Below are 15560 nucleotides of genomic sequence, written 5' to 3' on the forward strand. Positions count from 1 at the left end.
TTACCAGTGAAGCCAATTCTTGTTATCACTCTAGTTAAAGATTCATTGTTATCACCAGGCAACAGTAGATGTGTTTTACTGAAGACTGATTTCTATCTATAAACAAGTATAACTAGTATAGTTGAGAGATGGGGTATTTTGCAAGGTACCTGGAAGGTTTACTTGAGAAGGAATTTGAACTTTTCTCTATTCACAGAAGGGAGAATTAGCCATTGCAAATAGAATCATCTACTGACAAAACTCAGCTATGTATTTATCAACACAAGAAAGTGGCAATTGCTAGTAATCTGCACAATATGATATAATTAGATTTCTTTTTTCTGCTTTTTAAACCACACTTATTTAACAAACTTGGGCAAGTATCAAAAGAAAACACAGAAAATAGTAATATTAAATGCCTTCTACGTTCTATGTGCTTTTAAAGTTCCAAAGTAACTACATTCTGTACCTGAAAAGTGCATTGTATTGAGAGAGCTATCACAAGAGTGGGGAGTTAGTAAAAATAAAGCCTCAAAGACTTTAATTTAATTAAAGGTTTAAGTAGAGGTTGTTTTTTATTTAAACATGTTTAATGTTTAAACATTTGCTCTTAATTTATTAGTAGACAAAGAATTGTAGAGAGGGCACTTGGGTTATCTGTGCATGTATGGAAAGATGCTGCTTAGCGTGAAGTTGGTTGGTTTATTCTGACAAATTAATATGCATGTGGTAAAATGATAGCTATGTGCATTCTTAATTAATCTTGATATAGATAACTACTAATAAAATAACCATCTACTAAAAATAAATGCATCACTATCTGTAACCCATTAAGGCATTAATAAAAAGTAAAGTGCAGCTAAGTAATTATCTAGAGATGTATTTTCTTGTTAGAAACATTTTTGGTATGATAGTTGTATTTGCAAATTGATTTTCATTATAGTTAGCAATCAGGCAGAATAAATTTTCATTAGGGGAAGAAAAAGCTACTGCTGGAAAAACAGGGATCTGTGTAGATGAAGGCCATTTCCTCTTGTCCTTTTGCTTATTACCTGGGAGAAGAGACTGACTCCCACCGGGCTGCACCCTCCTTCCAGGCAGTTGTTGAGAGTGACAAGGTCACCCCGAGCCTCCTTTTCTCCAGCTAAACATCCCCAGCTCCCTCAGCTTCTCCTCATCAGATTTGTGCTCCAGCCCCTTCCCCAGCTCCATTGCCCTTCCCTGGACTCTCTCCCCAGCACCTCAATGTCCTTCTTGTACTGAGGAGCACAGAACTGAACCCGGATTTGAGGTGTGGCCTCACGGGTGCTGAGTGAGGATGATCAGGGGGATGATCTCTGCCCTGGCCCTGCTGCCACTCCATTGCTGAGCCAGGCCAGGATGCCATTGGCCTCGTGGCCACTGGGCACTCTGTGACTCATGTTCAGCTGCTGTTGAGCAGCACCCCCAGCACCTTTCCCTCCAGGCATCTTTGCAGCCACTCTGCCCAGGCTGGAGCTGCAGGGGTTGTTGTGAGCCAGGGGCAGGAGCAGGCCCAGGCCCTTGGCCTTGTTGGGCCTCAGAGCTCTGGGCTCTGCCCAGCAGTGCAGCCTGTGCAGATCCCCCTGCAGAGCCTTGCTGCCCTCCAGCAGCTCAACACTCCCAGCCAGCTCAGTGTGTCTGCAGGGCCTGAGGGTGCCCTGGATCCCCTCACGTGGATCATTGATAGAACCATTGAACAGGGCTGTGCCAGCACTGAGCCCTGGGCAGCACTGCTGGCTGCAGTTCCATTCAGCAGCAGCCTCTGGGCCCGGCCATGCCAACAGCTTCCCACCCATCCAACAGAGCCCCAGCCAGCCCTGAGCAGCAGTTCCTGCAGGAGGTGCTGTGGGCAATGGTGGCAAAGGCTCTCCTGAAGTCCAGGTAGGCACATCCACAGTCTTTCACCCATCCACTGAGTGGTCATCTTATCACAGAAAAGGAGATGAGGTCAGGCAAGCAGGACCTGCCTTTCACAAACCTGTGCTGATCCCCTGGCTGTCCTGTGTGTGCTGTGTGATGACACTCCAGAGGATCTGCTCTGTGACCTTCCCTGGCACCAAGGTCAGACTGACAGACCTGTAGTTCTCTGGATCTTTCTTCTGGATCTTCTTGTAGACGGGCATCACATTTTCTAATGTCCAGTCAACTAGCATCTCTTTTATACCAAGTACAACCCAGGCATGTGTTTCACTCAAATATGAAAATCTATTAATGAAGGGTATTAAAATACACCTTAAGAGTGCTTGAAACCTTGAGTTCATGTACTTCACATTTTCCTCCTCCTCCTCCTTCAGATGTTTAGTGGCTGACCAGCCAATACCCTCTTTTGCAGCTTTTTATAGCTAAACAACTTAAGTCTCCTGCCAGGTTAATTGCTTTCAATGTTTATATTATATGGATTATAGTCTGAAGACTAGAGTTCTGTAGGAAAAATACATTCAGAATACTGTAATGTTACTGCTTTATTGCAATAGTTAACCTCAGAATAATGTACCGTTTTCTGCTGGGAACAATAACAAGTAATTACTCAGTAGCCTTTATTATTGCTAACTGAATTATAGCTGAATAACTTAGCAGTAGTTTAATTCATTACATACACTAATGGTTACCCATGTGTTCACTTCTTTTTAAAATTAAAAGTAATCATTACATTACATTATATATTCAATTTGTGATGAAGGCAACTGAATTTGTACTTTTTTGATCTTAACTTTTATTATCAGCTCTTCATCTTGAACTATTAAATAAAGGCCTGGAAACAAAACTAATTTCTGACTGTAGAGCACAAAGAGTTTCTACCACTACCTCCACAATTCAATCTGAAAATTAATGGAGTGCAGGTATCAAGTGTAGCATTAAGAAAATTTAATCAGTTTATAATACTTGTTTCCTTGAATAGACTTCAGTACATTAAAACTTTTCAGTAATGGAGTGGTTGGAAATCAATTTCAACAGAAAAAAATCTGAAAACAGGAAAGAAAACTGCTGTAATACTTGAATTCTCCATGATCTCAATACTGTGTGAGGTGATGCTGTATCAGGACATGTATTTGTTGAAATTGACTGTCCAAAAGCCAGTGTAGAGAAGGAGTTGTAGTGGTGTCCCTAAAGCTCTCTTCTGATTAGTCTAGAAAAAGTGTTGATTTATAAACCTTAAAGAAGCACCCACATCCTTTCATTCATTACTGAGTAGAGAGCATAATAGAGAAAGATGTCACTTTTTATCATAGACATCAGTAATTATTCTGGTTCATTGTACAGAATGAACCAGAAATTTAGAAATATATAGAAAGAGGTGCAAAAGATGTATTTCTCCTACATGTCATAATTAAGGTTTTCATTCTAATAAGCCCTTGTAGAGCTGTGTGCTTTTACATGATTTACTGTTATTCCCGCCACTCATGCGTATTTCTGTTGAACTAGGTAACCTTGTGGGAAAATGGTTTTATTTCATGTTAAATTGATTTCAGAAAGCACCCCACAGTTGGGATAAATTAAACAATGCTTGAAGGCCTATTGAAATCAATGAATCTCCAAAATACAAAGACATAATTGTATGTCTTCTTAAACTGGGGCCTATGGTTACCCTAATTTCTTGGTTGAGGTTATTACTTTATAGTAATTACTGACCTTCTGTTGCAGGGCTTGAATCTGCATGTCCAGCTCCTGCTGAAGTCCATAGAGCATATAAACAGATTTACCAATGACTAAAACCTCCAAATAAAACATCAGTCCTACATAAATAAGGTTGTGTGGGTTTTGGTACCTGAATGTGGTAGATGGAGTGTATTGGTAATTACTCTCTCAGAGCATCATTGTTCTTCTAGTGCAAATCTGTTTTGTGACTTAGTTCATGGTCACAACATGAACCACACAAACATTGATTCTGTGACTTGGAGCTGAAATTTTGCTGTTTAGGAATCTGCAATGTTTGCATTTATATATAACATTTTATTTAAATTATCTTTGAAAGTAAAATGGCTTTTCATCTAGCAGGGAGAAGATTATGCTATGTGAATGTGGAAAGAAGGGAGGTATATTTCAATTTAACAAGAGCTGTTTGTGCAGCATGGTACAATGAGGAAGCATAGCAGGAGCTGGGGTTTTCTGCTACAAGTAGGGATATACCAGATGGTTACTGCAAGTTTGTTTCATAAACATAGAAGTGTTCCAGTAGTCTATCATTAACTTGTTTAATCTTTTCAGAGTATGTTTGTATTTATGGAAATACACAAGGGGTCCAAAACATCGTTGTTTTCTCATGGCTGTGTTGCTGCTGTTACTACTTTTTTTTTTTTTTTAGTGCAATTCAAGTGTATAACAATTGGCATATGTTCTTATTGGTAAAGAAAGATGTTTCCAGGCAAAAAGTTGTTATACTTATTCTAATTTTTTGGGAGGTTGTTTTTATAAGTATAAAGAAATCTAACCTAGATACTACTTATTCTCTGAAAAAAGCAGAGGGCATCTCTTTCTTCTGTTGCAGCACCAGTAATTTTAAACTTCACTCTAAAAATAGTCCTTAATCTCTCATCTAAATGCTGTACAGTCATTAACTAATTTTCTCCTCTTGGGATAGTATGGAGGTATTGTACAATGTTATTTGCCTAAATCTAGATATGAAATCATTGGAATAGCCCTGTATTGTAACTGTGATCTTGGTTGTGTACCAGATCACACTGTCTCAGGAGCAAATCCTGCTAATGTTAAGTGAAACTATAACTATGGGTGAATCATCTCTTTATGATTATTATGGTGTAATGCAGTGTTCCTTCTGGATTTTAATTACTGTATGGTTTCTTCCCCAAAGCTGATAATATATGTGTACCAATGTCCAATAAATTCTTATTAAATGTTGGGGATGGGTTTTGAACCACTAATGAGCAATACCTTCCTCCTCAAACATGCTTTTCTTCTCATGCTTTTCTTTTTGAAGTGTTTTCTCAAGATAATGTAGTCTGTGAATATGTGCTTTTCAGAATTCAACTTGGTGCAGATGTATTGAAAAATATTTTAAAATAAGTGTAAATTGTTTATATGTGCTCTAAATAAAAGTTAAATACTTCTGTCTGACCTGATGCTTTTTTTGTTTTAAATCAATTGACAGAATTCATTGACAAGAAGTGCACCCCTTGCCAATGATTCCCAAGCACGCAGTGGTGCCCGCTTTCACACATCTTACGACAAAAGATATATCATCAAAACTATAACAAGTGAAGATGTAGCAGAAATGCACAACATACTCAAGAAGTACCATCAGGTAATAAATGAACTCTACTGAGATGTGGGATGTCTTCTTAAATATTAGAATGCTGATCTTTTTTAGAGGCTTAAAAGTTTTAAATTAATTATTATGGAAAAAGTCATGGAAAAAGTCACTTCAGACTTTTTCCCTTTTGCATCAGCAATTTACTGCATATCTGTAATTCACAAGGATGGACTTTTCTAAATACCTGCATTAGCATTTCATAAAAAAGAAATGTCTACATTGTAGAGGTAACTTGGAGGCTGTAAGGTCCTTACTAAAAAGGTGACCTTTCTTTTGGCTGGTGGACTCCCAGGCTTGAAGGTATTTTATTCTGGGCTTGCTTGAAGATGTCTGTGTATGAGTGCTGCAGGTGACCTTCTATTTCTGATCTAGTTAGTGAATGTTCTGTGTTCACAACAGATGTCAAAGATTAAAGTTGTATTATATAAGAAATTAAAAACTGGATATGATTAATGTAAAAGTCCTACTCTTCAAAAAAAATGGTTTTGATCATGAGAATTTTCATACACAACTGTAAAGTTAAAAGTGAGCAGCAGAGATCCCTCCAATCAGCCTTGATAGCTGCCATACTGTGCTGGTGCATAGTTTGTGTGGCTGACACAGAGGGAAGCAGAACCTGGGAATTACAAAAGGCTTTAATAAAATTAGTGCTAGGTTTCTTAGCCCTACATCTGTTTAAATAAGTTCTAAAGCTACCGAAGTCAAGCGAAAGCCTCTAAAAAATCACATGAAATATGCTATGCAATAAGAAGGGGGGTTTGTCCCTCTTTCCATCTTCCTTCTCCTTTCTGTGGGTCGGAATTCCAGGTAAAGACTTAAGGACATTTGGGGTTGGGCTTCTTTATTGTTGTTTAGGTGCTTTATTTTTTGTTGTGCAATGTTCTTGTTTGTAGTAGGTTTTTTTTAATACATTACTTTTGTAAAACCGGTTTTAACTTCTGGGGTGGGCAGCCAAAGCATTCTTTCAGGGTACTTGGAACTGAAGATATTTAAAGATGATGCCAGTCATCTTTGTAAATCTCAAAGGGAGACCTCTGAAGGCCTTCCAAGTCCAGAGTAACTTGGGAAGCCCTCAGGATATTAGATGTTAACTCTTTTCTCTCTTCCTGTGGTGTTCCTCTGTTTAAACAACACGTAGGACCATCATGTGTTTGTTTCAATATGAATAAATATTACTAGCAGAAATTTTCTTAAGACATTCTCCTAATGACAGTTTTACCACAAAAAAATTTAAAACTAATTTAAATCTAATTGTATTTTGGGGGTTATTTTTATGTGAATTTTCCAACTTACTATTTTAATTTTCATCTGAAAGGGTTTGATCTGTGAAACTGTACAGCAGAATTAAAGTTTTAGTCTGTTTCATATTTGGCATTAGAAGCTAGTATTAATGATACAGATTTTGAGATTTAATCTAGATGAAAAGTCATTTTGCTTTTCCAAACAGTAACTTTGCTTTTCAAAAGTATCAATGAAGACAGTGCTAACATTAATGAATTTAATAATTTGGAATCTTTTTCATTAATGTTTTCTAACATCAGGGTTCATATTAGGCTAGGTTACAAGGAATAAAGATCTGAAATTTATCGCTAGCAGGCACCTAATTTCACTTTATATTAGTAAATCTTTCATATAAAATAGTTCTCTCTGATGCCTCCAAGAGATTCATAAAGATACAACTTGTATTTCTTTTTGTCTCAGAACTTGAAAGCACTGTACAAAACTAAATGCAGAAGCACTCAAGTACAAAGTAAATTAAAGACAGTTTAATAATTGGATTTTTAATTTAAATAAATTCATTTCAGGATCTTCAGCAATGTACTGAACAAGATCTAAATTAAATCCACTAGCTTTAATGACAGCTGACACAGTGTCCTCTGTGCTGCTGCTGAATGTTGAATGCTTGGGATCACTAGATACAGCAGCTTGTCCTCCCATTTCTCTAGATGTTTTTCAGGCATGCAAAGGTTATCTTCACTTGCATTTCAAAGTCTAGCAAACCCCTTGTCCTGGTGGAAAGGTGTTATTATTCCCTTGACCAAGTTGTCCCACACAGATTGGCCTTCTGCTAGCAAGCAGTGCAATGCCAGATACCATCCACTGGCACTTCAGTGGTGCCTGTTGTGGTTTTCCTTTGGGCCAGCTTATTGTCTCCCAGATAATTCTGGGCAAGAATAAAGGTGTTAATTAAGATGAGTTAATATGCCTACTTAGGAGTTTGAATGTAAGCATCCTTTTTTTTAAGAGGGGAGGTTAATAACTTAGATGTGAGTTATTCCATTCCAGCTGGAACTGATGCCTGAGGGCACTCCAAGACCTGTCTGTTTCACTGGTGTGGAAGTAACTGTATGGTTCTGTGGGATGGCACAGTTGCAGTAGCATAAGACTTTTCAGATGCTCTCCTGGTACTCTTGTAGAAATCCTTGTCAATAAAACAAGTTCTCATGAGTTCAGTTTTATTTTGGCATACTCTCTTCTGCCAATGCAGGAATTGTCAAGTTCCCTCTATTGATTTTCATGCCTTACAGTCCAATATCTTTCTTGATTGTTAATAATTATACACTAGAGTGCCAGATATGGGATTTTTAGGGAGAAGTCTGCTAGTTAACTTTTCTGCTGCTTCAGTTCTCTGATTGTCAGCATCACTCATATCATACGTGAAAATTCCTGGCCGAGCTGTGTTCCAAGTGGGATTGGGAATGGTTTGGAACTTCTAGTGGCATGCCCCTGCAGCACACCCTGTGCCAGTCTGCCCTGAGAGCAGAGCTGTATTTGAAAGATTCAGCCTTCTGAGAAAGGGAGTGTGCATACCCAGTAGTACAGGAATCATCCTGGAAAGGACAGCCTTTTTCAGGTGCATGAAGTCTAGGGAAGTGGTTTACGTGAATTTTAGGCTTTTTCTCCCTTGTTCCCCCAAATGAGCTAAGTTAGATCATCTGTCCATTAAGAACTATGTAAACCCTTATCTTGCACCCTCTTTCAAGTGCCCAAGAAGGCAGTAATTATTTGCCATTTCTTCTGACATAAGTATGAGTGAAATTCATGCCATTTATGACAGACAATCTCTTTCAGGTTTTGTTATCTCCCCTCTGCAAATTCATTCCAGGTTCCTTTCCCTGTTTGAAACTCTGAATGAGTTTCATTTTAAACCATAATATTTATTCACCTGTTTCCTTATTAAGGCTGATAGAATCATTCTAGACCTTGAAAGCACCTCTGTCTTTGCTTAGGGACCAGACAAGCCTTGTCAAATATTTTCCATGACTGCTTGAACTGCTTGACAGTAAATACCAGAGGAGACATCTATCTTGAAACAAAGAATGCTGGAGACAGAGCCATCACAAGGCAGAAGTGTGAGACTCCATGTGTCCTTCATTCACCAAAACAGTTTTGATCTTGGCATTTGTAAAAAAGCTGTTGTTTTCCTTGCATCTTTTTGAGCTACAGAGCTACCAATGAGGCATCTGGGAGTTTGTGTGGTTGGCGGAGGAATATAGCACAGCAGCTTTTCCCATGAACCTCCAAAATCTAATTCCAGGTATCAGTTATTTTTTTGGAAAGTCACCAGAGACGTACTTCTAAATATCAGTGATCTCAAGTCATTGTGGGATTGAGCCCTGGACCGACCACCCCAGTGGCAGACACCAATGCCACCGTCAGCCCCCTTTGCAGTACCTGGCCTTCTGAGTGAAATAACAAACTTGTGCTTTCCAGCACAGTCCAGAGTCTTGTTTCTGCTGGTGCCACATGGCTCTCATGTTTGCTTTGTGGTCTACAGACATGTGCACTGCCATTGGCAGATAGAAATGAAGGTTATTTTGTCAATAACTGGGCATCATGGAAATGTATAGTTCACAAGCCCTTGCAGTTCTTAGTCCTTCCTCTCTCCATACATATGAAGGTGTAATAACCTGTCTGTTCTTTGGAGCTCAGAGGAGATGAGGTTCTAATTACACAGTCTGTACATGTAGGAGTTTACAAAAGGAGCACAGCCTGTAGACACACTTGTAATCTTAAAAATCCCAAATCTAGAGTGGTGTTTTTAAATCATCAAAGATGATCTGATCAAAGATAAGTTCCAAGCCCTGGGCTACATGCTAGAAATGTGTAAATAACTGAAAGTGAACTGGGCTTGAAGGAGTGTTAGAAGTTATGGAAACAGCATATATGTGTATATATGGTGATTCCAACTTAAAATTGTTGAAATGTAAATAATCTTGACAATTGTAAATTATACTTGCTATTCAACATCATGAGTTTTCAAAAATCGTGGGCTTCCAAAATCATTTACCCTATGATGCCTTTTTTTAAGTAGCAGTCAGGCCCACAACCTCAGACAGATGGTGAACATTCAGTCTAAACACTGACACATTCTGTCAACTCATCAGATGAGTCTGACACTTTTAGTATTGAGTAGAAACACTAGAGATAATTATTTTCTTTTCCAAAGTTTAAAAAAAAAAAACAAAAAGAAAACAAAACAAAAACCGAGCAAAACAAACCATTAAGAAAATAGGAGGAATTATACTTTTCACCATGTTTAAAGCAGCAAAGCATCCTGTGTTTTATGATAAGACTATTAAAGACCATCATGCATGGATCAGCCTTCTCTCTATGTTTGAAAGACAAAATGGCCTAGGGCTAGGTTTTGAAGTGTTAGGATAAATACAAATATATGGCCTGCTAGGTTCTTGTGTTGTGACTGGCCATTCTAGCCAGTTTCTAACTACTGTCATAATTTTTGGTACATAGTTTGAAATACTGCTTTTAGTCACATTTATTGATAATTTGCAATCAGTTTAGACTGCTTGTATTATTGGTATATTGTCAGTTATGACTAGAACTCCTTTCACCACTCTTTAAGTGTTACTCAGCTGAATGTCATTTACTTATCAAATGCAGTAGAACCATTGATATGATCAAAATGGTCAGACTTTGAAGTGTTAGGGAAACTACTGCTGTATGGACTCATAGATGTAGTTGGACTACTTAAAATTGTGCAAGTTAATCAAATATGTTTATATTAAATAGTATTTGAGAGCAAAATCTAATATTCATTGGAAAGAGCTCCAAATCTAGTGCAATCATGTTTTAAACCTAGCCTCCTGACCCCAAGAATGCAGATCAGAAAAATGCATTTAAAACCTACTGCTACCTTTGGCATTGTTAAGGAAGAGTTCAGCATAGTCATCTGTGATAAGTGTGTTGTCAGAATTTCACCCTGTGTTTAAGGAATGGGTAATACCCTCCTTCCTCCTAAAGGAAAACTTTCTATTTCATCATATATTCAGATTATGTTTATATATAAATATATATTTTAAATCTTGTCCTGTGCAAAAAGTTTCTGAATTTATATAAAATATCTATTGCAGATATTACTGTATTTGTAGATATTTTCTAAAGTACAAATGTTATTTTCAAGGGCAGAAATCAGTAACAGTTGAGTAAAATTCTGAAGGCAGATTTTATAGTGTCTGAAATGTCAGAATCAAGACATTCTGCCCTTTCCAGTGACATTAACTTGCTTTAAATCTTAAATTGGTGTAAAAGAGGAGTCCTTTGCTCTTTGAGAACAGATGATGGGCAGGTTAGAAATTTCTAAAAAAAAAAATAAAGCAATTTTAGTGTCTCTCTTAAACACTTTCTTTCTTTTTCATTAGAATTACTTCAGAAGGGATGACTTCTCATTGCTGATACCCAAGTAACTTTAGTAAAGAAAAGAGAAGCCATCTCAAAGCAGGTGAACAGGAGAGAATTGTTAGCATACAAACCTTCCAGCCTAAAGCTCCGGGAAGGGACCTGAGTGCTGGTTTTCTGTAGGCAGCTGTCCCTGCTGAAGGCACAGTTCTCTTCCCTGCACAGGTAATTGTATGCAGCACTGACACCTATTGCTCTGCCTGGTTGTCTCCCTGGCAACCAGCACAAGTAGTGGATAGTGGTGGAGGAGAGGGACTGCCCATCTACCAGACACAGCAAACAGTGCAGCCACGGGGAAGTGAGTGGGAAGAAAGAATAGAATGAGCAAAAAAAAAAAAAGGAAATGACAGGCATAAACAGGCAGAAATAAAAGACAAAACAAAAGCAGGAAAATGCTACCTTAGCTGCTGGAGGGGGAAAAATATTAAAGAAAGAAGAAATCAAATTAAAGGGAAGAAAATGTAGGCAATAAGGTGAAAATGGGAGAAATTGCACCAGTAACAGTGTTCAGGGCTACACAGGAATCAAGGAACAGCAGCAGATTGTTGTGTGGAATGTAGGAGAAAAATTAAAATCATAAATAGATAAATATTGAAATAGAGAAACATTATAGTAGGTTAAAAAACTATTTTTGACAAAAACTCGATGACAACATAGACTGGAGAATAACCCAGAAAACAAAATGGGGACTGGGTGCCTAGGAATTTGCACTGCTGTAGAAGGGCTTGTCAGGCTGGTAGGTTGCTGAATCAGAGCTACATTAAAGTTTGTGTCATCCTCCCTCCACATCAGTACCTGCACAGGTTATCAGTGGCTTCCTCCCAACCCCCATCTCTGCTTTTGCTATGTGACTTTCGTTCATATGTATCACAAAAAAAGGAAAAAGGTAAAAAGGCAAAGCAAGGCAGTATAATGTAATGTTATTTAAACACAGATGTGAATGAGGAAAGATATAATGGTGTCCTTGACTCTGTATGTCCTCAGATAGTAAGAGGTGAAGATTTCTGGGAGGTTTGCAAAGAAATGCAGTGAAAAAAAGCCTTTCAGCAGTTCTGTGTGAGAATCCAGAGGCAGCACAGAACACAGCTTCTGCCCTGTGCTAAGACTTAAAGCAGCTTTGATCTGAAAAAACAGGTGAGGCAGAAAAAGGAGACATTAGAATGTATGTGTTCTCATCAGTCGGTGTTTCACCTGCCCCCAACAGGCCCACTCTGCTCATAGGTGACCCTAAAAATGGGAAACTCACTAGGGTGGTTGTCAGATGGAATTGCAGAGGGCTGATATGCAAAGGGACCACACAGACTAGAATTGTAACAAAGAAAACCACATTGAAAGTCTTCCCTGAAAGACATTTCATAGGTAAATAACTACACAAAATGGCAGAATGGTCTTTGCTGCACTGGCTCTGTTGAGGCCTGGGTTTCACCAGGCAGGTGTTTTCTATGTCTTTTTGTATATATAAGTTATTGATGATGTGCACAGCACTTCTCAGAAGAGATCAATCCCCACAGTGAGTCAGCTGTAGCAGTATGAGGTATGATGTTCCTGGTAACAGATCTGCAGCCTAGATAATCACGTGTGGTGGTAACATTGAGATTGCACTTCACTCAGAAGTAGAAATAACTGGCCATGTCTAAAACAATGTGAAGTGTAAGGCTGTGAATCACAAGGCTTATATATAAAAACCTGTATATTTATTGATTACTTCTTTAAATGAAATTATTTTCTTACATGGCTTATTTGAAGAAAACATTTATATATGCCTTGAAAATCTGTAACTTTCTGATGTATGCTGTAATTTGGCTAATTAATCCTTGCAATGTATCACATAAGTACTCAATGCATAATATTCTGTGGAATTATTAGGGTACAGGAAAATGGCAATAAATTGAATATTTATAACTGAACAAATTCTTAGTCTTTTTTGGGGGGAATCAGTCCACATGTCAGTGCTTGTACACAAAATACAAATTCTTGTACACAAAATTAGTGAAGGATATTTCTGACTGCAAACAAGAGGATATAAAATAACAAGTTGAGCACAAAAATTACAATCAATGTCTAGGCCTGCACAATGTCTAAAATAGTTTTAAATAATTATGTAACTTGCTCTTCACTCTCTTTAGTGGAAGTATCCTGGTGAACATATAGACTTGTCACATAATTCTGCTTGAATTATCAAATGCTTGTCTTGATACCAAATCATGATACCAATCATGATACCAAAATTTGTGAAAATAATACATAAAGGGGTAACAGAGAATGAGCATGTTGTGTATTTCTGAATTAATGTTTGCCAAATAGGGCTGTGAGAAATAGGAATGCTGACTTTTCACACAGAATGAAGATAGATATAATTCATTATTTAATCTGCACCAATATCAAATCATTCCACAGATGGTCTCCAAGAGGAGAAGGAGAAATGGTAGAAACAGAAATTTTATTCTGTGTTTTTCCAAAAAGAGCCAAAAGTATATAACTTCTTTGCCAATTAATGGTATGCAAAATGTTATCCTTTTATGTATCTGATACCTTACTAGCATTGCCAGAGGGAAGCAAGAAGCTAGTTAGATTGGTAAAGTTTTATTCTTACTAAGGAATCTTGAAGCTGTATTTATACAAAAATTAATGAGAAAATAGGCTCATGAAGAATTTCTTACTAATTTTCAACTTGAAGCATGGGGTTCAAGAGAGTTCAGAAATTTCCTTATTTGCAATGTGCTGCACAGCTGATAAAACGTGTCAATATGCTGATGTTACTTTACTATGTTAATAATAATATTGTCCTCGTGCTGTGCACAAACATGAAAATGGTCTGAATTAACAAAAAGAAATTATGGGGTGTTTATTACAACACTCATTTTTAAAAATTATTTTGTTGCTGCATATAGACTTGTAAATGTATTAGCTGAGTATTACAGTTTTATTTAGCAAGTCTGCTTAGTTGAATTGTTTTAATGTTCTTTTTAGAAAAAATTAAAGGAGTGAAGGTCTTTCTTTCACTGAAATTTAGCAGTCCTGTTAAGCATGTACTGGCTTATTTTCTAGGCTCACTTTTTTTCCAGCTGTGAGTGGGAAACTTCAGGAAATCATTCCTAAAAAGCACCTTGAGGTGACTAAATTGCTACTTCCTTTATATCAAGATGGACAAATTGAAAATCTGCCAACCACAGTCACCAGTGCAAGTCCTGCTGGACTCCCACCCAAACAGATGACACGTTTTGCCTCCTCTGTGATGCAGATATGGGGGATTGATAGTTGCAAAGGTAGGAAGTTCTAGACCAACCTTGTAGATACTGAAAGCAAGTGGCATTCCTCCCTCTTTCTTTTGTCTCCCCATCAGGATAAGAAATACTGTCATAGGAAACACTGAAACTATTTTAGAGGATTTTCTTTCAATTGCAATGGCATGAGTGTCCACAGTCAGCAGCAGATAGGAAACAACTGTGCAGTGCCTGGCCTGCTTTGAGAGGGTCTCTTAGAAGTCTGGGAGAGCACAGCCATGTCCCTTTTTTTTATCAAGGGGAGCAATACTAGCAGAGCTTCTCATGTCTTGTGTTCCATGCTGGTAACGCTGCCCTTTCACATGTCTTTGTTTGCACACTAAGATAATGAAACAACAGTGCTGGCAAAGGGCAAAACCCTAACTTACAAACAGGACTGAAGCAACTCTCACTAGTGGCCTTTTTGTTACATAGTACAGAGCAGTTTGGGAGGGGGTTGTATACTGCTAACCAAGTAATTCATTGTGTGATGTTACAGTGGGCATGGTGCTCATGCTCTGGTGGTGGCATTGCCATTTTACAGATGGGTACAATTGGGACCAGAAAGGTTAAAATTGGAGTGTTAGCAGTAGCTAGGGTTGAAGAGACAGTTTAAGTGTCAGTACTGTGGCTGTCACAGCTGAGAGGAAGGGCACAGGGTTACTAGTCTGTTACTCAAGATGCCTAGCTGGCATTCCTTCACATGGCACAAACTCTCTGTAACATCTCAGGTAGAGGTTCTGCATCTCAGATGCCCGTATGGAAAACTGGAACAACGCTATTTATTTTAATTCAAATTCTGTAGTTAAAAGCCATAAGATTAGGAGTGGCTGGGTCTGTTAAAGAGTTGAGTAGCTAGAAATTCTGTGACACTATGACTCTGACACTAAGCCCTATGACTCTGAAAATTCTCCAGACTGAGAACTTCAACTTAAAACTTCAGTATTTTTTAAATACAGAAATCCTCTGAGGTGCAAACTGGTCGATCTTTGTGCACTGCTCATGACTGACCTTGCTTTTGTGGCCTTTTATTGCCAAACTTCTATTTATGTTTTGAGGCATACAATCATACTCCTTTCCTGAGATTCTTATTTGTATTCATTGAGTCTCTGCAGCACATTAGGATAATTTGCCTATTCATAGACTGGAGCTTAAAAGTGCTTTGCTGTGAAGTGGCACAACTACATTGGTGACTGCGTTCTGTGCTTTAGGGTTTGAACCTCCAGTACAGCTCCAAGGCAGGCAGAAAGCAGAGTTACAGCCCAAAATGTGCCAGCAAGATTTAACAGGGTTTGTCAGTCAGTCAAAATCGGGTTCAACTGACAGTCAGC

The 15560-nt window shown here is 38.1% G+C and overlaps 1 protein-coding gene across 3 annotated transcripts in view; it reads left to right on the plus strand.

Moving 5' to 3' along the window:
- The window catches only part of PIP4K2A (phosphatidylinositol-5-phosphate 4-kinase type 2 alpha), a 108425-nt gene that overhangs the window by 70233 nt on the left and 22632 nt on the right, over positions 1-15560 (plus strand). For all 3 annotated transcript variants that reach the window (XM_064704126.1, XM_064704127.1, XM_064704128.1), the window contains one exon: positions 5108-5260. In XM_064704126.1, coding sequence (XP_064560196.1) covers positions 5108-5260 — 153 coding nt within the window. The remainder of the gene's footprint in view (positions 1-5107; positions 5261-15560) is intronic.

Source organism: Zonotrichia leucophrys, chromosome 2, assembly GCF_028769735.1.
Source record: "Zonotrichia leucophrys gambelii isolate GWCS_2022_RI chromosome 2, RI_Zleu_2.0, whole genome shotgun sequence".
Lineage (NCBI taxonomy): Eukaryota > Metazoa > Chordata > Aves > Passeriformes > Passerellidae > Zonotrichia > Zonotrichia leucophrys.